Raw genomic sequence first — 26,567 nt, 5'->3', positions numbered from 1 at the left:
TTTACACCAGCACCAGGTGAAAATATGCTAAAAAGTCATAAGTGTTACTGCTGAGTGTTTGTTGCTCTCCGCTCAAGGTCGGCCTAATCTGGGAAGTCTGTGGAACCACCTTGTTGCAGGACCTGTAGTGAGAGGAAGACCAGTCTGCCAGTGATAAGCTGGACTGGACCTGCCAAGAGGAGAAGGACTGAATCCATAGAAGAGAGCCAAGGCACATCTGGCTGGCAGCACCTGTGTGCAAGACGTCTTGATGGACATCGATTCCCCTAAAGCCATCGGGTTGCCTCAGCCAGCTGGCCAGGAACCAGCAGCATGACATCTGGCTTGAGGAGCTACCCTATCACCTCCATAACTGAAAAGGATAGGTCTGGATCAGTGTTAGAGGGCACCTCTACCTATCTCCTTTTGCACCTTCTGGAGGTCCTGGCAAACATGGACTTTTTCTCTGGTCAGGGTGCCTACCTTGGTGACTGGAGCTGGTCACAATGATTCTGGTACCGTTGGGACCAGTCTCTGTGGTGTTCCCTGTATGTGCCTCTATTCGCAGCTGTGCTTCTGCCACCAGAACATCTTAAAAGCAAGTGATGGTTTCTGAGACACAGGCATCACCCAAGGGCCACTATGGAGTACAGGCACATTAGCCAATCACTGCCCCCTACTGATAGCCCAGTTGCTCCTGGATTTTGAACTCTGGTATCTTGACTGTTTCCCACAAGTGTACACCAGTGGCAGGACATCGGTTCACATTGCAGAAAAAACATTTCCACGAGGGTGGGATTCTGTTTGATGGGGTGGTGGGTTCTCTTGGCCTGAAAAGAAGATTGCATTGTTCTCATTCCTGTAAAGAACAGTAATTTGCAAATAATTATAATATCGGATACAAAAGACTGTACAATTGTAGCGTATTCGTCTGCCTGGTATATCTGGTCCATCGACCATTATTGTAGGCCCCAATGCTTCCAGTTGCACTTGGGCCTCTCTAAAGATTCCCCCAATGGTTAAAATTGTCCACTGAGATCAATATTACACAGATACCCAATACCTAAGGAGTAGGAGCTATTATTACCTGTGGATTTGTTTCTGGGGCCCAAAAGGATCAAAAGTTTCTTTCATCCACATCAATCGTGTCATTGACTCAATGGCTCAACTATTTCCCTTATCATCTGCCACCATTGGCACTAACCGCTTGGCAATGTGCACCCTTTGAACTCGCTACATCCTTAGACATTATTTCTCAACATAGCTTTATCAAAACCTCTCAAGGTGCCTCTGGTACTTCTAGCCCTTTAGAATTCATGTCAGGCATTCCTCAATCAATGAGGACAAAATGAAACTGGGAGGGCTCATCTCTGACTCTCCCCAGTCATGGGGGACGGGCATCCCTTTACATTTCAACGTAATGTGGTCCACTCCATGCACTATATCAGAAACCTAGAACTAACTTTTCCCTCTCATTTGTTGATCGCCACCCAAATTAACCTGAAAGTCACTAGCACAAGACAATTTCACCCTCTCTGCTATCAGCCTAAATCTCACCGAAGACATGAATGGGAGAAGCAAGATCAAACTGAATGGTGCTAATACGGAGATCCTTCTAGGTTTGTACCACACGCATCACTGCAACTATCTTTTCAATGTAATAAGTTAGTTACCTGCTCCATTTTAGTAAAAAATCTAGATTGGTTCCTAGACATCACTTTTAGCACAAACACACAGAGAAGCACAATGACTATGTGAGTTTCTTTCACATGTGATAAGTGATAAAATGCCCTCCAACCATCTGAGCATCATACAGTTGTGCTAGGCTCACTATACAACTACAAGCGTGACTATGTGAAAATCTTCTTTGCTGGCCTCCGTGACCAGCCAGACTCCAAAAGAAACAATGTGCAGGAGCCTGCTTTGTTGCTACCTAAGAAAATAGAGTCCACCACCACACACTGTCTGGGCTCCAAGTCAGAAGCAGAATCAAAACAAAATACTGTGCTTAAACCACTCAAGTGTGAATGTCACTGCCCTACTTGGATAAAACTAATGAATCTGGGGCAGATTTACAAGAAACTGACTCATCTGTAGAGATGCGTCAGTTTCCCTGCGTCAGCCTGCAATACCATGCGCCACCATGGATGCGCCGTATTTACAATACGGTGCACCATGGCGTAAGGATTGACAGATGCGTCAGAAATGTGGCTGTTGGTGTAAAAGTCACGCATTGCTGGAGTCGTGTCGCAAGCATGACGTAACCCCAGCAATGTATGGTGAGGCCTATACTCATTATACTGCCTCACTCCTTCCGCCTGCTTCAAGCAGGCGTAAGGTTTTGATGCAGTGGCATCCTAAAAGTGGCGCAGTGAAAACTTGAAGATTTCACTGCATCACTTCTACGAGGTTTTCCTGCGTGGGAACGCCTACCCTGCAAACATTATACATGACGCAGGGCTTTACAACGTGATGCATCTCCCTAGATGCATCACGTTTTAAACTGGCCGCATTGTCTGCGCCGTCGCTGAGTCACAAAAGTGACGCAATGGCGGCGCAAAAGTGACGCAAGGAGCTTGTAAATCTGCCCCTTCAACCCTGGAGTCGTAAGAAACAACTAAGGAACATACCATTCACTCACCATCAGGAGAACTTTCACACCAGCAACTCTCAACCCAGTGGTTTTATAATCCCCTTCCCCACCACTGTACAACTATTGCCTGTGCCCCCCAACACAAGACTTTCTGGCAATGCTATGTGCTTGGCGATTATTACCTTTGTGGTGCTTACTACAAAAAAATCATACATAAATAAAAAGCACTTGGTGGAAAAGTGTAGGGTGGCAAATCATCCCATCAGCAGTTTTGGCATACATACTTGTGCACCACCAAGTTGGCATGGCTAGCTTTCTCAAAGCCTCATTAAATGATTCTTCCTCAGAATGTTAGGCTGTATTATTCAACCAAGGTACCATTGATGCCCACCTGATTTTGGATGTCTGTGAAGTTGAGGGTATCGATGCCAGAGTTGGAAATGTTCATCAGGAGTCCTTTCTGCTGGTCTGTGAGGAATGTTATTGGATTCAGGGTGATGTTCATTTTATTGAAGTTGGAGGTTATGTTGTTTTCATACTGTGGTTAAGGGAAATTAATGTTGACATTTTTCAAACGAAGATGATTGCAGGTCATGTCATGTTCATTTCATTTGCTTCTATTGCTCTTTCACAATAGATACTTCCAGTACACAGTACATGAGAATACCAATTCAATTCAATTCAAGAATCTTTATTCGGTGATTAAAAAACACCATAAAAGCACACATACATATACATAGATAAAACAGCATTAAATATTAGTCAAGATCCTTGTGCATAAATAACAATAAAATAGTAACATACAAGGCTGTAAATTTAAAACAGGGAGTCACAAGTCTTTTAATCCTCTCCCCTCGTCTTCCTTAGTCGGACCGCAACCTTGATAAAATTCATAACACAACACAAGGTTAGCGGGTCAGAAGCTTTTTGCAAGTAGATTAATGCATCTCTGGCATGTTCCAGGTGGGCCTTTTTTAGGATGTCTACTAGGAATCTACGCCTGGGCATTGAATAATAGGGACAGAGCAAAGTAAAATGAAGGGAGTCCTGCGGAGACCGATTGTCGCAGCCGCAGGGTCCCTTCTGCTCGATTGACATGGTAAAACCTGCTGGCGAGGCCAACATAAAAGGAAGTAGGCTCAGTCTGAAACGGCACATAAGAAATCTGTCCTGTGTATTGTGTACAAGATACAGGTAGGGCTCCATACCCTCCACACTCTTCACCAAAGTATGAGCCCTTATTGACTTTTTTTCCCCTTCAGCCAGAGCACGGCATTGGGTTTTCCGCTCTAGGAAAATTTCCCCTACTTGTTTCTTGTGCTGTGCTGAAATGGTGGTGGGGTTCTTGAAGAGGTTTCCAAACCCTAGTTCCTCAAGAGTGTTTCTCACATATTTGAGCCATGGGATGCGCATGCAGTGGGTCCTACCTAGGCAGTCCAGTAAGATTTTTCTACTTAGATGCGCGTCTGGATTTACCCAGATTTTTAGCCACGCCACAATTGGCCTAAGTTTTAACAAATCGACCAGATATGGCCTCCCTAGCTCCCTGTGAGCTATGAGTCCAGCAGTGCTGGGTGGTACCCTCAGGATAGATTTCAGATGTTTGTTCTCTTCCTGGTCAATTCTAGAGGTATTCACGAAGCCCCAAACTTCTGCCCCATAGCTTACTTTAGCGCATGTTATGGAGCCGTACAGGTTCATCACCTGTTCCGGACTCCATCTGCCCAACCTCCTGCCATATCCGGCTATTGCCCCGTTAGAGGCAATCATTTTGTTACAGCGCTCTTCCACCAAGGAGTTAAATTGAAGAGCACCATCAAAGGTTACTCCGAGATAGGAGAACGTTTTAACCTCCTCTAAACAATGGGAGCCTATTGTGTAAGAAAATTTTGAGGAAGGTTTTTTGCCTGCCAGGAGCACGTAAGATTTGCTTAGGTTGACAGATAAGTCCAGATCGCTCATAAACTTGACGAACCCATCTATCAGAATCTGTAGGCTTCGTGGTGTACGCGCCAGCAAGACCGCGTCGTCTGCGTAAAGCAGGACAGGGATTTGCCGCGTCCCAACCCTTGGGGAATCTGCCTTTAAGCCCAAAAGAAACTGTTCCAAATTATTAATGTAAAGGGAGAACAAAAAAGGGGCAAGAATACAACCTTGTCTGACTCCACTTTTGCATGGAAAGGAGTCCGTCAAACCTCCCTCCCTGTTAAATCTAACTCTAGCCGTGGTGTCGCTATGCAGCTCTCTTAGTATGGTAATTAGGCCGCTCTCGATCCCCATCCCTGCCATCATGTCCCACAACTTCCCTCTGTTGACGTGATCGAATGCTGCTGCCAGGTCCATGAATCCCATATAAATGGGTTCCTTACTGGCCAGAGTATATTTGGCAGTCAGCATATATAGGTTCAGGCATTGGTCGCTGGTGGACCTCCCTGACCTGAACCCATATTGAGTGTCCGAGAAGATGTTGTTCTCTTCGGTCCACTCGGACAATCTGTTCAGGAGTGCCCTTCCCAGAAGTTTAGCCGAGACGTCAATCAGGGAAATAGGCCGATAACACTTGGGGTCGTCCTTGTTGCCCTTTTTAAAGATTGGCACAATGATCGCTTTAGACCATGATGGAGGGAGACCGCAGGTGATAGCAGTGTTTAGGACCCTGGTCATCAGTGGGGCCCAAAGATCTATATTACTAAGAAAAAGGTCAGGGGGAATTCCATCTGGGCCCGGGGCTTTATTCTTAGTTAGACTCTCCATCCCTGCCGTGATCTCCTTAAGGGTAAATACTACCGGAGGAGCCTGACTTGGGGTTACTGATGACTCTACGTGGGGACCCGATTCATGGTTATACAGGCTCCTAAAGTGTGTGACCCACTGCTCCGGGAGGATGTTAGCCCCTATCTCCGGAGAATCATTTTCTTGAAAGGTCGGTTTATTGATGATTCTCCAGAACCCCGCTAGGTCCCTTCTTTCCCCTGCCTCTCTCAGATCTGCCCAAGCTTCTGCCTGCAGGGTGAGTTTCCTCCTTTTGGTCTCTTTTTTATATTTTTCTCTGCATGCCCTGATTACTTGTGGATCTCGTGGTTTTGACTTAAGGGAGCATTTCAGTTCCCTCAGTGCCTTGGAACAATCTTTATCAAACCACCGGGGATTGACCAGATTACGCGTGGGCGCACTGGACCTTAGTAATCCGTCTATCAGGTTGGCAATGTGGTTAAATGCTTCTAATAACCTTGGTCCCTGGACTTCCAGATCCAAACATTCATTTATGGCCAGCAGACCCTTATCGCTCAGGTTTTTATAGAACTTTGCCCCATCTATTTTGGACCATTTCAGTCTCCTGCCTTGATCGGTGACCCTCTCCACGATTGAACGATGGGCATTGGAGCCAATACCCGCCCTATATGCGAGCATTAAAACAAGCGGGTTATGGTCGCTGAAAGTGTTCCAGTCTATCCCTACACTGACTACTTTATTAACCAGGGATCTCGAGACCAGAATATAATCTATAATAGACGAGCAGCCCCTGCCCTTAAAAGTTGGTGGGAGTGTACCATCCGACTGTGGGTCTACCATATTAATGGTGTGCTCTAGGTCGTACTTAAGCCGAAGCAACCTAAGAGCCGACCCAGTAGGCGAGTGAGAAAAATGCGGTCCCTTCTCAATTGGGCATTGCGCCCAATCTGTGTTCTTTTTGACCAGTGCCGGACAAAGGTGACAATTAAAATCCCCCACCACAAGCAGTCCACCAGACGGTCCCTTATTCTGGGATATGATTTCTTTTCCTAACCTTTGATCGAGTTCAGTTAATACCGGGGTGTGGCTATTTTCTAACTCGGTGCTATATATGTTAAAAACAGAGAAACGTAACCCCTTTCCCTGGAACCGAACCGCCTGTATCCCATATGAGAACCAGTCTGGAAAGGACCAGGTGCCTGGCAGGTCTAAATCTACATAGATGGACAAACCGCCCATTGCTCTCCCTGAGCTAGATTTTCGGGCGGGAACAAAAAAACACTTGTACCCCTGCAGATGGTAGTTATTCTCCACAGCCCATGTCTCCTGTACACATATAATGTGAAATGTTCTAATGAAGTCCACCCATTCCTTATTGTTGAATTTGCCCGCTATACCCGCTATATTCCATGAAATAAGTCTCACACCCTCTCCACTCCATTCAGCACCCCCCTGGGCCCTTGGTCTTCTTTCCCACATTGATCTTTGCATTCCCTGCCCATGTCCCCCTCCTGTCTTGTCTACAACTATTTCCTTTGGCACAACGTAGATTGGTTCCCCCTCACCAACCACCAGGATTTGCTGAGCCTTGGATCTTTGCTCCTCCAGTCTTTCTACCGTACCTCCAATTTCTATACAACCCTGGGGGGCATTGTCTGTCTGTCAATCGACCCCTTCAAGGCCATTTAGGCAATGGAACCGGTTATAGGAAAAAAAGGGTTGTTCAGGTCGGCCAGAAAACGGCCTAGGGTTAAAGGCCTGGTTACTCCCCCTCCTGCCAACCCTCTCCCAGTTGTCATGAGTTTGGGGTTGCTGAGATAGGACTGGGATGATGGGAAAAAAGAACGACACATGGAGGGTTTGGATGGTGGATTCCCTAGATCTGTTTTTCCCTTGACATATATGGGACACCGTTCCTGTGTCCCTAAAACTCACCAGTATGCAGTCCCCTTTAATGGATTTTTGTGTTCTTCCCACCCATGGTACCCTTCTTACCATTATAATTTCGTTATTAAAATGTGTCGGGAGGGGTCTATTTATGTTTAACCACTTGATTACCCTACTTTTTAGGGCACAAAAGTCCTCCGTTTCACCTTCCTCAAGTGGGAGGACACCTGCCATAACGACAGTAAAAGCATTGGTCTCTGGAGGTAAATTGGGTCTGCGTGGTCTCAGGGTGAGCTTCATTAAAGGGGTCGGGGTGCTCTTGTCTACCGGCTGTGCCGGGGGTACAGATCCTAAAGGAGGGTTGGGCATATTGGTGTTAGGGGGCTTAGCTGTTGCAGGCTTTGGCCTTGTGGGTTGTTGCGAGGGTGCCACATTCACAGCTAGTGGAGGGACTGGATTGGCGACACTATTTGCCGACTGCTTAGGGGCTACAGTGGAGGGAGTGGACTCTGATTGCCTTCCCTGTCTGCCAGCTGGAGTTTTCAGACTGCCCAATGTGGCCTCTAAAATGGTTAGTCTGATCTCAATCTTTTTAATACTCTCGCTGATCGGTAATAACAGGGACCTTAGCAAAAATTCTAGGTTTCCCAGCGGGACAACAGACAAGGGAATATTAGCAATACCAACTCCTGTGTCTTTTATCATAGTAGGAGCTGGATCCTCATGAGCAATGGGTTTAGGGTGTAAATCGACCAATGGTTTCTCTACTAATGTGGGGGTTTTTAAAAACTTCCCAAAATCCGAGTGTGGAACCTTGGGTTTGCTCTTTCCTTGAACTCCCCTCGATTTCCTCCTGCGTTTATTTGGAGGAGGTCCAAAGGCTACTTGTGTGTTAGTTGGCTTAGATTTAGTTTTCCTAATCTTCGAGGCTGGAGGGGCCGGAGGGGGTTGGGACACTAAATCAGTGGTCACCCTTGGGGGGCTAGAACTAATTTCTGGGGCTATACTCAAGGCTTCAACTGGTGACATGTTAGTGCAATCCCTCAGCAATAGTGGGACATCATCAATTCGGGACAACTCCTCCCTTGGTAAAATAAGTTGGTCCCCGAGGGGCGTGTTTTTCATATTATCTATTGAGCGTCTCCGTTCTGCACTTAACCTGGACAGATTACACTCTTTGTCCCCCTCCCCCACTACCCGGGAGAAATAATTCTCTAGAGTCCTATTCTTTGCTCCACCCGGTTTTAGTGGGGTGCTCTCCCTTGCAGGGGACGGCATAATGTTCACAATAAATTAAACTCGGCGGGCGGCTCCACCGAGTGTAAGAGACCAGGGGTCGGAAGCACAATCCAAGAGGGTAGGCCCAGCCCGGCCACCTTCGGCCCCGGACGGCCACAGACGGTCCCGCCCTTGTCCCGGGCTTCTCCCGGCGCCCTCCCGCGCGCTCCCGCGCCGCGGAAGAAGCTGCACCTGATATAGGGGGAGGGTGCTTAGGGGGCGTGGCCAGCAGGGAGAGCGTCCAGGTGCAGGAAATGATGGCAGCACAGGGACTCCTGGGCAATGGAGTCCCTGATCCTCACCTGGCGCTCGCAGCCCTGCTCCCCGAGATTCAGGCAGCTCCCCTGTCAGGAATCAGCAACGATGCGCCCAGGCACACGGGCGAAGCGGGACCCACGGAGCGGGTTCCGCGAGGTGCAGCAGCGGAACAAACAGCCCAACAGGAAGGACCTCGCAGGACAGAGCTCGCGCTCACAGGTCAGTCAATGTCTCCCAAAGAGCTAGGGACAAGCAGGCTCTTTTCAGCTGTGCTTAGGGGGCGTGGCCAGCAGGGAGAGCGTCCAGGTGCAGGAAATGATGGCAGCACAGGGACTCCTGGGCAATGGAGTCCCTGATCCTCACCTGGCGCTCGCAGCCCTGCTCCCCGAGATTCAGGCAGCTCCCCTGTCAGGAATCAGCAACGATGCGCCCAGGCACACGGGCGAAGCGGGACCCGCGGAGCGGGTTCCGCGAGGTGCAGCAGCGGAACAAACAGCCCAACAGGAAGGACCAAGCAGGACAGAGCTCGCGCTCACAGGTCAGTCAATGTCTCCCAAAGAGCTAGGGACAAGCAGGCTCTTTTCAGCTGTGCTTAGGGGGCGTGGCCAGCAGGGAGAGCGTCCAGGTGCAGGAAATGATGGCAGCACAGGGACTCCTGGGCAATGGAGTCCCTGATCCTCACCTGGCGCTCGCAGCCCTGCTCCCCGAGATTCAGGCAGCTCCCCTGTCAGGAATCAGCAACGATGCGCCCAGGCACACGGGCGAAGCGGGACCCGCGGAGCGGGTTCCGCGAGGTGCAGCAGCGGAACAAACAGCCCAACAGGAAGGACCTCGCAGGACAGAGCTCGCGCTCACAGGTCAGTCAATGTCTCCCAAAGAGCTAGGGACAAGCAGGCTCTTTTCAGCTGTGCTTAGGGGGCGTGGCCAGCAGGGAGAGCGTCCAGGTGCAGGAAATGATGGCAGCACAGGGACTCCTGGGCAATGGAGTCCCTGATCCTCACCTGGCGCTCGCAGCCCTGCTCCCCGAGATTCAGGCAGCTCCCCTGTCAGGAATCAGCAACGATGCGCCCAGGCACACGGGCGAAGCGGGACCCGCGGAGCGGGTTCCGCGAGGTGCAGCAGCGGAACAAACAGCCCAACAGGAAGGACCTCGCAGGACAGAGCTCGCGCTCACAGGTCAGTCAATGTCTCCCCCATGAGAATACCAGTAGGGTACAAGTATCACACAGCAAAGTTACCTTATGAACCATTGAACATAGACAAAAAGAGGTGGAGAGAGCAATGGGAAGAATATGGACCTTGAGCAGAACAAAGACTGGCCAAGATTAGGGCTGAACCTCAGGAATTAGATGAGGAAGTGGCCTGGGAGACAGGGTGAGGATGTAACGATTAATCAGCATCATTCCTGTGGCTGATCAAAGAGACTGGAAAGAAGCTATACAAACAGATCAGTTTAGAAAGTTAAGGACCTACGATGGAATAAATGCTGTAGATGAATAGAGATTTGGGCAGTGGTAGAAAGCCTAAGGAAGATAATTATGATGACATTAATAACAATGAGATCATCAGCAGTAGTATTGTACTGGTAGCACGGTTTTGGGTAATGACGCAAAAGAGGCTACGTAATGCGATGAGAAGAGGGGTGACAAGAAGTGTCGATGGGGAGTTTTAGCAGAGATCGCAACCCTACATGGGTTTGGGGTGTGTGCGCCTCACCTCGAGGCTCAGATCTTCCATGTGGGCAATAAGGTGGTCTTTGGACCTGCTAGGGCACTTCAAACAAGGTTATCTGGATGCAATTTTGGAAACATGATGTAAAATGTTGAAACAACAAACTGTGTACTATGAACAAGCAATTTCTTTATTCACCACCACCCCATCCTAATGAACGAACAAGTGTGTGTCCATACTAGTAAAGAACAACTAGGAACATATTCACTGTGGGGACCAATGTATACTTGGGGTACACATGTACGCAGGTAGATTCTACCTGTTGGCACACACTTGGGACTATTTGTGACTGAGATAGCATTCTGAGACCTGAGCAGTGTAGGGTGAGAGGCCTCTGCAACAAAATGTCAGAGAGGGATTCCACTCAGAGGTTGCTGGTGATTGGGAGGCAGCCTGGACCCTTGCTCGGTGACAGGTGGTAGCCCGTGGACTATGAGGAGGACAAACTGGCAACCAGTTGTGAACGAGGAGAGGCTGCAGGCAGGATTTAAGCCACAAGTGACTTAGCTTGGGAGAAGGAAACGAAGCACCCCAGTCTGGTGATATAGCGACCATCAGTATAATGTTTTAATTGAAAGCAGCACTTCAGCTGCCTCTGGGGTCTGTGCATCCCTTCCTGGGAGGATTGAATTTTGCCTCGGGAGGGAGGCGGGCTTGTGAATCCCTGTGGTCTCTCTCTGGCAAGCAGACGGAAGCTGGATACTTCTCACCATCTTTGAGGATCTTCACCGGATGCAAGCTAGGTTGCAGGGTGCATACACTGCAGCACATATTAGACAGGGAGACTGTTGAATGAGGTGCAGCAGCGGACATCACACTGCTATCCTAGTGAGGTCGCATCCTCCTCAGACATTCTTAATCTTCTGGACTGGAAACATGAGCCAGGCCTCCAGGCTGGCAGGGGTGACTGACCACCACGCCATGGAAGATGGGCCTCCTAGGCCAATGCACACTGCTATCATGTTAGCTGTTAAGATACTGTTATCATTCTGTTTAGAGAAGACTTCATGTTGCAAAGGGGTGCTCTGGGCTCCAAAACCTTAAAAACAGCATGCAGCATTTGGCTCTTTACAAATATTGATCTGATTAGATGTGGCCTTTAATTTGTGCGTTAGAGTATGGATCTTTTACCTACTGCACAACTTTACATCACTATATAAAACAGATAATATAGAACTATGTATGTCGGTATTAATTGAATTCCACTTACTGTCCGGGTCATGAGAATTTGCAACTATTTCTACCCATAACTACTTTTACATCATTCTGAGACCCGTGCAGTGCTCCCCAAGAAGGTAGGATGGAATTTTAGATTTTGTAACTAGCAGCATCTTAAACTGGATTGACACAAAAGGAGTATGCTATTCTGTCAGGAAATATGCAAAGTAGGCAGCGGGGCTAGCTCGAAAGTGATGATAGAAAATACACCACTGCAGTGATGTTTGGGATTTGTTACGTTCGTGAATATTTCCTCCAGGTTTATTTTTTGAGTGTTCTAAATATATGTATGGCACCTAACCTCTGTAGTTAGGTCAAAATATTTTCTGACCTATGTATAAGAGGAAAGAATTAGGGATTCAAAACAATGACATGGAAGTGCTAAGGGACTGGTTTAATATAGAATCTTCCAATGATAATGGTACAAAAAATAATCTTAGAAACACAATTCCAATACAAATTATTAATATGAAGAGGAAGGGTTGGGGTGGGAGTTCTTGTGGCAGGGGGCGATGAAGTGGGGGAAACAGTCAGAAGATATGCCAATATAATATGAAACAAGCATGCACATTGCCCAGGCCTAGTAGACAACTTTATGTAAAGAAAGCAGAAATTCCACCAGTGGACCAGAATAATGCATACATCCAGCAAAACATGTGTAAAACATAACCTATGACATAACCGATCTATTGTGGTTTTGCCATCATTATTATTATGATTATTTTTTATTGGTATTTGCGTTAGTCATTGTTATTACTATCATCAGCATTTCTAGCTCTAGAACTGTTCATAATGGATAGAAGAGTTGTAGAACGTTTGGGTCCTCTTAGTCTCCAAGTCTCCCCTCAGGGCTATCCTTCATGCTGTAGCGTATTAAGTCGCCAGAGGCACAGAAGCAGGCCACATGACCCCATCTTGAGACTTATGTTGGCACCGTCTGAATGGCAGAATTAAAGGTAAAATAGCTAGCATTACCCACAATGCCCTTCGGGCTTCCTTCTTACCCATAAAGAGAAACCACACATCACTGTAGGCATAAGGTCAATGAGCAGTAATACCTGCTTTATACTCGAAATAACCTCAGCCAAGAAGTCAAAAACATGAATGACACCTGCTCATGTTTGGCCCCCAAAGGGTAGAAGCTGACAACAGAACATAGGCTGAACCCAGACATTCCAACGTACTGAAGGGATCAAAAACCTATTTTTCAGACTCTATGTAAGAGTAAATATTCATGTCCTCTTCCCTTGTCTCCCCTTGAATTGTTTATTGCTCCTCAGACGATACAAGCTGTTAACTCAGCCTATGGTTATCGCCTAAGTGGTGTTTCTATTCAGTGTCCTTATGGTCCCGGATTTACAAGCTCCACAAATAGATAAAATAAATACATCATTGTTATTCCTGTTGCTACTAAATGTGGGACTGGTAAACTGTTCAGAGGAATGAGGCATTCACTGAAGAGGCAGAAGACATCTATGATAGCTCTCACCTTGCTAATGTTCAGATACTGCTCCAGTGGCACTGTTTGATCCAGCTGCAGAACACCCCACAAAGGTTGGTTCTTCTGGCATTCACTGAAAGGAAAAAAGAGAACGGCATGCACAAATTGGGCAATTTGAATTTCGATAATTTGTCATTTAGTCTCACATATAGAATACCCGAGAGGTTCATTTTTCGGTCTATAATGTAGTAAAGCACAACAATAAGTCTGCTGATATAGGGATGAACTACACACGTGAAGTCATTGGAATCTGATATGTCTGGTTCTAGTTACATAATGTAACAGCCAGACAGACAGAATACACTTTATTCGATTTAAGACATATTTAACCATAAAAGCACAATGAATTTAAAACATAAATTACATCATAACAATTTAAATAAAATAATAAAGAATCACAAGTGATTTAGAGGAAATAGGGGCCATCCATTGACTTCCTATGTCTAACCACCCCTTTCAAATATTTAGCTATGTGATCAGTCACAGTTCCATCATTTAAAAGTTGCAACTTTAAAAAAGCAGGTCAGCATTGTCTCAAGCCATACACTTTTAAAATAGGTATAATCCGTCTTTTCCTAAGCAGAGTATAAAACTTACAAGAAAACATAACATGAATTTTGGACTGTACAGACGTATTATCACAGGGGCATAAGCATTAGGAACGAGACCAGTCATTTATATTTGGAAAAGTGACCCTAATGTGAAAATTTCCTAGGCGTAAACGGGTCAATAGCAACCTATCATAAATTCCTAAGGTGTTTATCATATAGGGCTGCATTCCTGATTGGGTCAGAAGCAATTGATTTGCTCTAACTGAAGGCTTCATTATATTTGTGGACAATCAAGTATTCTCCAAATGATCAATGCATAAAAACTTTAATTCATTCCTGGTGTCAGGATTAACAAAATACTCCGGGTGTCCTAGATCATTTACGAATTTCTTAACATATGTGATCAAGGAAATTCGGTCTACCCCATGAAGAGACAGACAGTCGTTAATCACGTCCCGGTTTAAAGTAGTTGAAATGCCTGTCCAAACCTTATGCCACAGTAGGATAGGCTGCATTTTAATCAAGTCGGACAAGTATGGGAGCCCCATCTCAGCATGACAAATACAAATAGCAGTGCTACTCAGTACCGCTAAAAAGGTATCTTAGGAATCTATTTTCTATCAATTGTAAAGACGTAACGTTGGCATAGCCCCAAATGCCAGCTCCATACATAGCAATAAGAATGCATTTGGCTTTATAGAATTTATCAATGCACCTATGGCTTTGCAAAATAAAAATTTTCTGGAGTCAATAGCTTTTGCCCATAGACCCCTCCTTTCAAATACAATGCCCAAATAAGAAAAGTGATTAGTGTAGTCGAGTTTCCTGTTATTAATATAAAAATCACAGCACTTAACATTGGGCTTACAACATTTCATTGTAAATGTTTTATTAATGTTTACTTTAAGGTCAAGATCTAACATATAGGCAGAAAAGCTAGAGACAATTTTCTCTAGGCCAAAGGGGGTACGGGCCAAGAGGACAGCATCGTCCGCATACAGCAATGTTCCAATTGGCCGATTACCAATACCTGGTAGGTCCTGGGATTCACTTCTCAGAGTTGCTCCTAAGCTGTTAATATAGAGTATAAACAGAAGGGGGGCTAGTACACACCCCTGCGGCACCCCCTTCTTGACAGGGAAACTCTGGCTGAGTTCACCACTTCTCCCGTATCGAACCCGGGCCCTAGCATCTAAGTAAGACTGCTTTAAAAATTTAGAATTGGCAAATCCACCCCTATGGTCTCTAATATACTCCATAGCTTCGGGTGATTGATGCAATGAAAAGCTGAGCTCAAATCGACAAAACACAAATATAAACTCCCCCTTTTGACCTGTCTATATTTTCCCATCAGGAGATTCAAGTTCAGGCTCTGTTTGACAGTACCCAGACCTTGACAAAATCCACACTGTAATTCTGAAATTATATCGTTTTCCTCCACCCAAAGCCGCAGTCCATTTTAGATAACATGCCTGGCCACCTTTGCAAGAGAATCCAAGAGTGATATGGGTCTGTAACAGGCCGGGTCATTACGGTTGCCTTTCTTATAAATGGGGACAAGTATGGACTCCGTCCAAGTTGCTGTAAATCCCTGGGTACAGCAAGCCCTCAGGACCAAAGTTAACAGTGGGCCCTAAAGTGCAGGGCAAGGTATAAATAGGTCCACGGGTATACTATCCGGGCCCGGGGCTTTGCCTCCCTTACTCGCATTTATAGCTAAAATCACCTCATTAACATTGAAGTCAATATCATTTGGAAGATAGCTTGGGGGTTTATTTTCAAGACCTCTTCATTTTGGGGATCTACCAGATTACAATAGAGACTAGAGAAATGAGTCACCCATTGATCCTCCCCCAGTGTGATTTCAATACTAGGGAATTTCTTAGAGGCAAGAAATGGTGCATTCACCGCCTTCCAAAAGCCTTTCGTTTTTTACGTTCTTTAAGGGATAGCTTATATGCTACTCTAGCCCTTTTTATTGCTCCTGGGTCTCTCATGGGCTTATGCAAGACGGTTAGCAAGGCTGCATGTGCTTTTGAGCATTTGGAGTCAAACCGACCTTTCTTACTGTCTGCCCGGTCTTTGCCTTTTGATAGTAATTTCTTTTGTATGGACTCGGATATATTTCTAAAAGAACTAAGAACATCAGACTTGCTGGCAGTTTCATTGAGACAAACCAAGAAGTCATCTTTACAACTACTTAAAAGTGACTTACATAATTGTAACAAGTCAACGCCCACCCACTCAACTGTATAACCCTTCAGTCTGTTGATAACGATATCTTCTGCAGGTTGAATAGCCAGACTTTTACTGGTTAATACCTTAGCAGGAAGATCTATGAAGACACTAATTGGATAATGGTCACTAAAAGCAACAGGATGTATTTTAAAATGAAAAAATTATGTATTCTGTTTGCATATCTATTTGATACTAATATGTGATCTATAACTGAAGACAGACCACGGCCATTAAAAGTACTGCTGAACGGGATTGGTGGCAGACAAAGATCATTTACAAAACCCAAATCCAAAGTATATTTAAGCAGATTTAGGTAGTCGCCAAGAGCAGAATGCAGGAAATGGGACAAATCATTATCATCATCTAGTGCTATACCACAGATATCTCCTGCATCGTATAGACAAGGTCCAGTATTAAAATCCCCTCCCCAAATTATACAAAGATCTTTATTACAGATCTTTTGGATATTGTCCAGATCTTTCTGTAAATACTTCAGAATTTGTTCGATGTCCAGAACAGGTACATTATTATAAAAATTTAGTAATACTGTACAATGAGAATTATCTATGCACATTTTAAGCACCTGGTAATAACTTTTGGACTCCACAAAATCTATCTTACATGCATGCAACCTATAGGAGATATATGTACATAAACCACCCTTTTTCCTCCCCTGGCTAGATGGGACCACCGGGGTAAAAAAAGTTTTATACCCATTAATATGTTGTGTTTGATCTACCCAGGTTTCTTGAATACAAATAATATCACATTTGTGAATAAACTCAAGCCAGGCAGGGTTGGTCAATTTAGTCTTAAGGCCCGCCACATTCCAAAAGAGAATTTCCATTTGATTGGTCCTAGGCACACACTGAGATACAGAATAATTGTGAGGAGAGTCAACAATGGAAACATTAAAATGATGAGCATGACTATTAGGTGACCATACGTAAGAGGTGTTTAGAATTTGTTGGGATTCCCCATTCTCAGTGTTAAGATCTGCATGAGTATCTCCTGCCTCGGCATCAACTTGTTGAACATCAACCAGGGGCGCTGTAATTTGTAACATTTGACCAGGTAAACTAATTCTGGGAATCTGTGTTTGGGCCACATGGCTACTTCCACTTACAAGTCAATCAATATCCTTCAGAGAAGAAGGCATATCAAATCTATTACACAAAGGTAAACTGAATTGGGAATGGTTCGAAGGGTGCGAAAAGCTCTGCTGTGTTACATAGGTAGTGTAGTTTATTGGAGGGTAAAAAAAGCCCAAAGGCAATACATTAATTCCATAGTTGGTCACGTGATTAGAGCCTTGTCTATCCAAAATCTCTTGTGTTAAACTTGGCATTCTGAATGTGAGGACAATCCAATCTCCAGAAAGCGTTTTTTTCTCTTTTTCCCACCCATCCCACTCTTCTTACCATTTTAAACTCCCTAAATAAGGCATCTGTTAGGCCGGTTTTAGACCCAAGCCAACAAAGGGCCTTATTTCTTAGGGACTCCCAAGATTTGATTGACTTTGGGGTAAGTTGCGGGACATTCGTTAATATTATTGTGTAGGGAGTGACCTCAGGCGGCAAGTTTAAAAGCACCTTTTCCCCAATTTCGCTCTCCCTTGAAATTACCCGGGGATTAGGCGACGGTGGAAAACTTCTAGGCCTTGCTTGGGCTGGGACTTTATTATGGTTTAAATTAGGAATACACTTGCAACCGGCAAGTACCCCGGAAGCTCGTTGTAAATTATCAGCCAGAGAGGGCTGAACTGCCTTGTTGTCAATCAATACACAGCTTGGGCGGTTTAGTAAGGTATCATTAAGGCCTGCATCCTGCACTTTACTCAATAAATCCTCAATAGCAGATGTCATAGCCAGAAATTTCTCTAAGGGAACCAGGGCTGACTTATGGTGAATGAGGGGATTATCAGAACCCGGGCTCTCCCTCGAGGTCATGAGATTCACAGAAGTAGTAGGGGGCTCTATGTATCCAGACAGATAGGTCACTGCACTGTCCAAATGTTCTAGACGTCCATGCAAGAGGGCAACGTTTTTGTCTATCGATTCATTGATCCGTTCAGGAGCAGTGTCCAGGGAAATCACACCAGCAGCAATCATAACAGTTTTACCCTCCTGAATAGTATGCAACATTAAAGGGGAGACATCCATAGTCTGTGTGCCAATGGAGCAGGTTGCCACCGCACGATCATCCCGATGCACCTTTTTTTGTTTTAATTTCTGTGGACCCACGTTCTTCTTACCATTAACAGATGCCTTTGCCTTCGTGCCCACTGAAGGGAGTTTGGAAGTCCGAGTCCTAGATGCTATACTAAACCCACTGGGAGTATCTGTGGGAGGTACTATTAATTCTTCGTGTCCCGGGACCGGAGTAACCGGAGCCATCCCTTGAGTGGTGGAAGGTGAACAGGTCTGCTGTTGAGGGATACAGCCCGAGATCTGCATACCCAGTGAGGAGCGCCTCTGCAGGGAGGAGGGATCTAGAGAAAGCCCCTCTCCGTTAGTTCAATCTCGTGGCAAAGTAATGTCTCCGCCCTCGTAATAAATGCAACCAATGTTCCCTTAACTCCCTTAGATTTACTCATTGCTGAATTACTCATGTTTAAGATAGGATGATGCGCCTACGCCAGAAGATTAATTACAAATCTCGAATCACACAAGCAGAAAGAAAAACACTGCTGTACCTGGGTTTATGTGAATCGAGAGATGGTGACAAGGGGCCTGTTGTTAGAGGGTGGGCCCAGCCCAGTCCCAGCCCAGTCTCCTTCGGGCTCACCCGGGCATGGCCCGGGCACACCCGCGCACGTCCCGCGCTGCGGTAGCCGTGGCCTCCTTTTGTGCACCTCTCGGCGCTCTTGATGACGTTTGCGGCGGGCACGCCTCTAAGGCAACCGGGCAATGTAGTGCCTCCCTCCTGCGGCCCAAAATCGCCAAAGGGCAATCCACAACACAATGCAGCAGTGCTGCGTCCCCTCCGAGCGTCCAGAAGACGAAATCAGCGATGGCACGTAACTTTAGCAGCAAATGAAAATGAGCGTCTCGCGCTGCGGTAGCCCTGGACTTCTTTAGTGCACCTCCCAGCGCTCTTGATGATATTTGCGACGTGCGCGCTGCTAAGGCAACCGGGAAATGTAGTGCCTACCTCCCGCGGCACCAAAATCACCAAAGGGAAATCAACGACACACTGCGGCAGAGCTGCGTCCCCTCCGAGCGTCCAGAAGACAAAATCAGCGATGGCAGGTAACTTTAGCAGCGAATGAAAATGAGCGTCCCGCGCTGCGGTAGCCCTGGCCTCCTTTTGTGCATCTCCCGGTGCTCTTGATGACATTTGCGGCATGCGTGCCGCTAAGGCAACCGGGAAATGTAGTGCCTCCCTCCCACGGCACCAAAATCACCAAAGGGCAATCCACTACACACTGCAGCAGAGCTGCGACCCCTCCGAGCGTCCAGAAGACGAAATTAGCGATGGCAGGTAACTTTAGCAGCAAATGAAAATGAGCGTCCCATCTTAGGAACCAATTCATTTCAGTGGAAACCTATAGGGATGTAGCTTTGGTAAAATTAGTTGAATTTGTTGACCAGCTAGCCCCTCTGTTACCATGAAGGCAAGCTACAAAGTTGGCTTTACAGAAAGGCCACTGCATGCTATTCTATATTACATGCTTCGAGTGCACACCCCTCAAATAAAATTAAAGCAATCCCATATGGAGAGCTTATTCAAGCGAGGCGTAATTGCAGCCATGATTCTGAATTAGAAGAATGTGTAGAGAATATGGTGAAACGATTCAGAAGGAGAGGATACGACAGTCGAGTTCTTGACTCGCTAGAGCACGTATTAGTAAAATCAAAAGATGCGACACACTAGCTGAACGTTCTGAACAACGTAAAAAAAACAAGAATGACACAATAAGAATAGTTACCAACCACAATACTTAATCCAAAGTATTAGTGAAAAGCCTAAACAGACACTGGCACATACTGAAGGATGACACATCTCTTAACGATTATATCAGCCTTCCTTGGCGGACCGCGGACCATGCAGACATCGTACCTGGGTTTTTTTTTTTAAAGTGTGTCAGCAATCACCGCCGGACTCCGAGAGAGACTTCTCTATGGGAGTCAGGAGATTCCAGGATAGAGTGGAGATGCAGGGGCGCTAAGAAGAAGTGAAATACAACAAAGCCTCATTAGCAAGTAAATGGTCTTTTAAAGACCTGTGAAGTACTCCGGTGAGGCTGTGTCTCAGCCCGGGTAGCTGTCTCAGCCCAGGCTACCACGCATGCGGGGTGAGGTGACAGAGGACGGCAGTGTGTGGGAGCCCGGTGAGATGACGGAGGGCAGCAGGGAGTGAGAGCCAGCAGGGAGTGAGAGCAGGGTGAAATGGCAGAGGGTGACAAGGGGCAGCAGGGAGTGAGAGCCAGGTGTGGTGACAGAGGGCAGCAGGGACTGAGAGCCGGGTGAGGTGACAGAGGGCAGCAGGGACTGAGAGCTGGCATTTACATTACACAGGGAGAGGGGGGAGTGGGGGGGGCTGTTTATGGGCTGGTGTCGAGGATGTGTAGACACAGTAGTGTGCACTTCCCGAGGCACAGAGAGAGATTGAGATAGACAGAGACAGAGATAGACAGGGACAGACTGACAGATAAAGGCAGAGGCAGGAGGCAGGCAGAGGCAGAGACAGGCACGGAGAGAGGCAGATAGAGAGAGGGAGAGAGGGAGAGAGAGGGAGGGAGGGAGGGAGACGGAAAGGGAGGGAGACGGAAAGGGAGGGAGAGAGATGTAGAGGGAGAGAGAGAGAGAGAGACGGAGAGGGAGGGAGGGAGAGAGGGAGACGTCGGGAGGGAGGGAGACGTCGGGAGGTAGACGGAGGGAGGGGGAGGGAGACGGAGGGAGGGAGAGGGAGACAGAGGGGGACAGAGGGAGGGAGACGGAGGAAGGGAGAGGGAGACAGAGGGAGGGAGAGGGAGGCGGGGAGACGGAGGGAGGGAGGGAGGGAGAGGGAGGGAGAGGGAGGGAGAGGGAGACGGAGGGAGGGAGAGGGAGGGAGAGGGAGAGAGGGGGACAGAGGGAGGGAGACGGAGGGAGCGAGAGACAGAGGGAGACAGAGGGAGAGGGAGGGAGGGAGACGAAGGGAGACGGAGGGAGGGAGACAGAGGGAGGGAGACAGAGGGAAGGAGATGGAAACGGAGGGAGGGAGAGGGAGGAAGAGGGAGGGAGAGAGGGAGAGGGAGACGGAGGGAGAGGGAGGGAGGAAGAGGGAGGGAGAGAGGGAGAGGGAGCCGGAGGGAGGGAAACGGAGGGAGGGAGAGGGAGGGAGAGAGGGAGGGAGAGAGGGAGGGAGGGAGGGAAGAATGGAGAGAGGGAGACGGAGGAAGAGGGAGACAGAGGGAGGGAGGGAGACAGAGGGATGGAGACAGAGGGAGGGAGACAGAGGGAGGGAGACGGAAACAGAGGGAGGGAGAGGGAGGGAGAGGGAGGAAGAGGGAGGGAGAGAGTGAGAGGGAGGGAGAGAGGGAGACATGCAGGGAGAGGGAGAGACAGACAGACAGAGAGAGAGAGAGAGATGTGTGTATGCGGGGTCTGGTGGCTCAGTGGACGAAGGCGTCCACTGCAGGGGCCTGTGTTCAACCTCATGGACACAGTTTTTTTTTGCTCTAGTCCAGGCCCCTCCCCCACTGACCCCGCCCCCACCGGTGCATTCCTCGGCCACAAACCACACTGTAAATTTGGCCCCTGAGAGAAAGTTTGTGAGTACCCATGGTCTAGATAATAACTTTACCAATATACATGATTATCCGGGGTTGCCAGAACAAATTCCCACTGTATACTGTTTAATATATTGATTGTCTGCATAACAATGTCATGATATAGAAACAACAATATTACTATTCTCAGCCGATATGTTATATGTACTTTTCAAGCACCTAAAATATATTGAGAATTGGGGGTCTGTAATTAATTTAACTGAAAACGGCAATGTATGTACTTCTAATGTTAAACCAAATGATGCAATGTAATTCGGATGTAATATGAGTGGGGACACTAGACTGATTAATTAATGGGTAAAAATTAGGAGGTGGAGCACTTACACATAATGTAAATTTCACCATATGCTAAGACGGAAAGCGATCAGTAGAATTTTTGGTTGATAATACTCTTCTTGCTGGACGGAATATAATAAGAGGAATTTACCTTCACTTCAATCATTCAAAGTACTCTTATGGGAAATCTTAATAATGTTAATGGTAGGTAGGGCAAGATTCACATGTATCGATAATGCCTCTATTGCTCCACATTGGTATTTTACCATCACAGTATGGAGATTGGTTTTGTAGGATTTGCAGGAGCTGTTGTATTGGATGACCTAAATGAATGAAGGGAGGATAGATCTAGCGTTTTTAATGATATACAATCACCAACGGTTTTTCATTTATTTACAGTTGAAATACACAAAGTAGTTGGCTACATATAGATATTATTCTACATTTCAATAATTATTAATTTTGAAAGTAAGTTATGTGATATTTGTTTATTATTTCACTGGGTTGAGTTCTGTAAGCATACGTCCTCTTAGATACATTTTTCGGCAGACTTAGACGATATATATTTTATTTGCCAATTAAATACAAGATGGTACCCACTATCCACCATTTAGAAGGGACGCATGATAGACTTGCGGTCACGTGTTAGGGGGGGGAGTTTTAAAAATACGGAAATGGCGTCCGATCAACCTCGTACTCGAGGAAGACGGCGTGAGGGGACGGTTAGAATGAGGCTCTTCGGATATATTGTGGTAAGTTTCTGATGCGCTATTAAGATTAAAACGCACATACCCTTTCACCTTAGGAGGCTTATGTACTCTCATAAGTGGATTCTGCTTATTATTCCACATCTTATATTTCGGACGTACGCTTTAATGTGAGATATTTTAGTCTCCTTATCTGAACCATGTTTACGAAGGGATATTTAGCCCGAACTGCAATAGAATTCTAGTTAGGTGGCAATAATATTACTAACTGGCTTATCCAACTTTCGGTTATTGCATAACAGATGGGCCGAGTTATTTTTTCCACCACTTTATATAACACTGGATTGATAAGTAATTATTTAGATACTATGGCAACGCGCTACTTATCTAGATTATGCGAATATGGTCCGATAAGAAATTATTTTGATACTAGAGAGACTAAGATAGCACTTATAGTTGAGATCATAGCCATAGACTGCCTGTTCTTGTTTGTGGGATGAAAACTAGCGACTGCTCATATATTTATTTCAGTATAGATACAAGATACTGCATCCAGCGCACAGAATAATTACCAGCTCGTTCGCCAGCATATACCCAGGTCTGTGTGGGTCGGAATTAACACCACACTTAAAGTAGGTACCATGGCAATTTCCCAGAGTATCTGATTTAACTGAATCAATGCACCTTACTTTAATTGGGCAAGTATTAATTGCTATTCTCTCTCCTCCCTTGTGGTTACACCTAGCGGTTTGCAAAGAAAAGATTAAGGTCTGTGCAGTGCTATACTATCTATCTACATATGTGTGTGCGACAGTGCACTTATTTGGTCAATCTAGTTGTTGCTTCTAGGGTGTCATTATTATGGTTAGCGTCCATACGGGTTAATAGATACATATTAGATATAATCAGACACATAATACACCATAATAATGAATGAGGTCGGGTCACGGGTATTTGTGTCACCAATACTAGGATGCCTTGAACGTAAGACAAATATGTAGTAAGCTGAATAACTCTTGTGAAAAAAAAATTGTATCTCAAGTTGGCACTTATTCCATTGGTGCTTAACTAGTCACGGTGGAGGGATAACAGTGTAGATTAGTTTGGTTTTGGCATTTAATGCTTTCTAATGGAATTATCACCGTATTTTCTGATGTGCACTAAGTCACGGTGGAGGATAATGGGTAGAATGTCGTAGAGCTGTCAACATATTACTTAACCGTTACTCAAATAGTGACTGTGGTCTATTTCTCACTTAGCCTTGAGAAAGTCGCAGGTCAATAGAACGAGAAGCGACGAAACACGTATTGGCTTTGGGTTCACAAACAGTCACAAGATTGAATAACTAAGGAATCAACAAAAGAATTAAAGACCGAAGCTTCCAAGATACTTGCTTTGTGCTGTTGATTTACTTTCATGTTACAACTGTTCGTTTACGATTTTACTTTGTTAATCAACATTGAGAAGTCACGTGTGCTAAGGAAATAAAATATGTGGGCAGTACAATATGCCCCCTAAGAGGGAGAATGGGGGAACACATCAGGGTATTTGTTGCAGTCTAGGCTACTGATTAGGAGAGGTGGGTGGTTCTCTCCTCCTTTTAGCACCGTACTAATTGGTAGAATTTTAAATAACTCGAGTGAATATTTCTAGCAGCGCCCTCCCTATGTCCCATACCACTAATCTCCTGTGTAACTAAATGCCCGTGCAATATGCAATATGTGGGAATAACAACGCGCAAGGTGAAAACCCGCATTCTAGAACATATGAGAACTATAAGCTGAGGTAAACCAATACGAGATTGACGGGTCACTTTAAAGAAATGAGACACGCGGAACAAGAATTGAGGTGGACAGTATTAGATAAACCGTAGATTCCACCAAATATCACGGATGTCCCTAATTTCATAATTATTGAGGGAACAACGCTGGGTGGATAGGTTGAAGAGCAGTACAAGGGGCCTGAATGACTACATCCCCTAGTTCCAATTATTCAGGGTTATAAATAAATGGACAGTGATAAGCCTCCCACCTGGTTGATGATTTAATTCGGTGTTATAAATAAATGTAGAAACAGTGATAAGCTTCCTACCTGGTTGATGATTCAATGGGTCCCTATTTAGGGTATAGGGACACCCGAGAAAATACGATTGATCTCTTGTAATTTCTGAAATCCCCCCGGACGGTAATGGCGTGTGCCTATCATACTCGAGTATTTGGGGTTATAAATCCAATCTGACTTGATATCACGGATGAGTTCTCTCTCTTCCCCTCTTTTTAGTTCCTGGGGTCTTAGAATAGATCAAGTAGCCTTTGAGTAATATAAAACAGTGACCGGAATTCAAACATGGCCGCTAAAAAATCCCTGTACTGAGAAGGAATCTAGCTTTCCAGTCAGCCACTTCCGGGTCCACAGCCCCTGACGCAATTACGTACACGAGACAAACGTGGGGCGTGTGTGTAACATCATTCATTGAGAGCTGCATTTAAACACGGACTTGGCTGCAACCCACTATCGGCAGTGGACTGATGTGCGGAAACAGACACTGGTGGCTCTTTGAAGTAGTAAGTGGGGCTCAGTGGGGGCTAATACCTTGTGACTATCACGGGGACAGACTGTTGATGATGGGGCACTGTATAACCTGTGTGACTCATGACGTGAGATCATAGATCTGCCGCCATCCACGGCTCACACTATCTTGCTCGTTCACGGTATCCTCTATCTGTTTCAGATAGAGCACAGCTGATGAAGGCCTTTGGCTGTTGGTTGCACATACCTGACACAGTCGCTTCTTAAGGGGTGGAACATTTGTTTCAGAAATATCCATTGAATTATGTGGGTAATCTAAAACAATTTTTCTATGTAAGGTAAAATACAGTTTAGATTTTCTTTTACACAGAGTTTGACTACAAGATCACGTTCCCACAGAGGTCCCGGGTTCAGAGAAGAACTTGTGAACTCTTGTAAGTGATATGATGACATTATGAGACCATAGGATCACGTTATGGACACTGAAATACTGTTGTTGGAGCTTGAATTTTATCTAGATCACATGGACTATTGGAATAATACCGTAGGGGCTGTGAGAGGGTCCTTATTTTTATCCCCACCTATGTGTGTGTGTGTGTGTGATGGTGCACCTTGTGGTGTTCATTTGATCTTCACTTTTACTAAACATACGATTGAATAATTAAGACACTGCATAAGAATCTTTTGTGGTGACATAGAGGTCAAATTAATGGTGTATTAGGAGGAGAACTAAGATGGTTTTGGTGGTATTTGAATCACGGTCTTTGGTTTCTTTTACAGAAAAATGATTCCTCTCTGCAATTATTGGAGAGTGAGTAATTGGAGATTATCCACACTACAATTGAGGTAAAAACACCTTAGTAGGGGTGAAGACCAGAAAAAACAAGGGATCAATACCCTGACGAATGCCATTGTGACCCGGATGGGAATGTAATATTGGCTGGAACATGTTGGTTTCTGCAGTAGGGATATAGGAACTTTTACCTCCCCTGAAAATTCCTCTTTCTATATTTTAATCCTGCCAGGGGGACACAGGAATAAAGGTATTTTGTGGTGATCCCCTTAGGTAGTTTTAACTATACCTATCTGCACTTGTTGGTCCCTTCTTGAGGGAAGACTCTTTCCTTTATTTTTCGTTTCTTTTGTTTGTCTACTTCCCTCACGACTCTTCATATTTAAAAAAACGCGCTCCGTCCAGTGTGTTGGTCTGCACCTGGACGTCTGATGCGGCCCTATGATGAAGCATGACACTGCAAAGTGTGAGGGCAGTATTAAGAAAAGAACTTTCTTTTTCTTTCTCCTTTTGCCTCTT

General features: G+C 45.7%; 1 protein-coding gene across 2 annotated transcripts in view; it reads right to left on the bottom strand.

Moving 5' to 3' along the window:
• LOC146867615 (prominin-1-A-like) overlaps positions 1-26,567 on the bottom strand; it is a 496,515-nt gene that overhangs the window by 61,992 nt on the left and 407,956 nt on the right. For both annotated transcript variants that reach the window (XM_085606443.1, XM_085606442.1), the window contains exons 15-16: positions 13,167-13,251; positions 2,964-3,110 (exon numbers count right to left, since the gene is read on the bottom strand). In XM_085606443.1, coding sequence (XP_085462569.1) covers positions 2,964-3,110; positions 13,167-13,251 — 232 coding nt within the window. The remainder of the gene's footprint in view (positions 1-2,963; positions 3,111-13,166; positions 13,252-26,567) is intronic.

This window comes from Triturus cristatus, chromosome 1_2 (genome assembly GCF_964204655.1).
Source record: "Triturus cristatus chromosome 1_2, aTriCri1.1, whole genome shotgun sequence".
Taxonomy (NCBI): Eukaryota; Metazoa; Chordata; class Amphibia; order Caudata; family Salamandridae; genus Triturus; species Triturus cristatus.
Note: the sequence above shows the minus strand (reverse complement) of the source record. Positions and strands in the feature narration are given on the sequence as shown.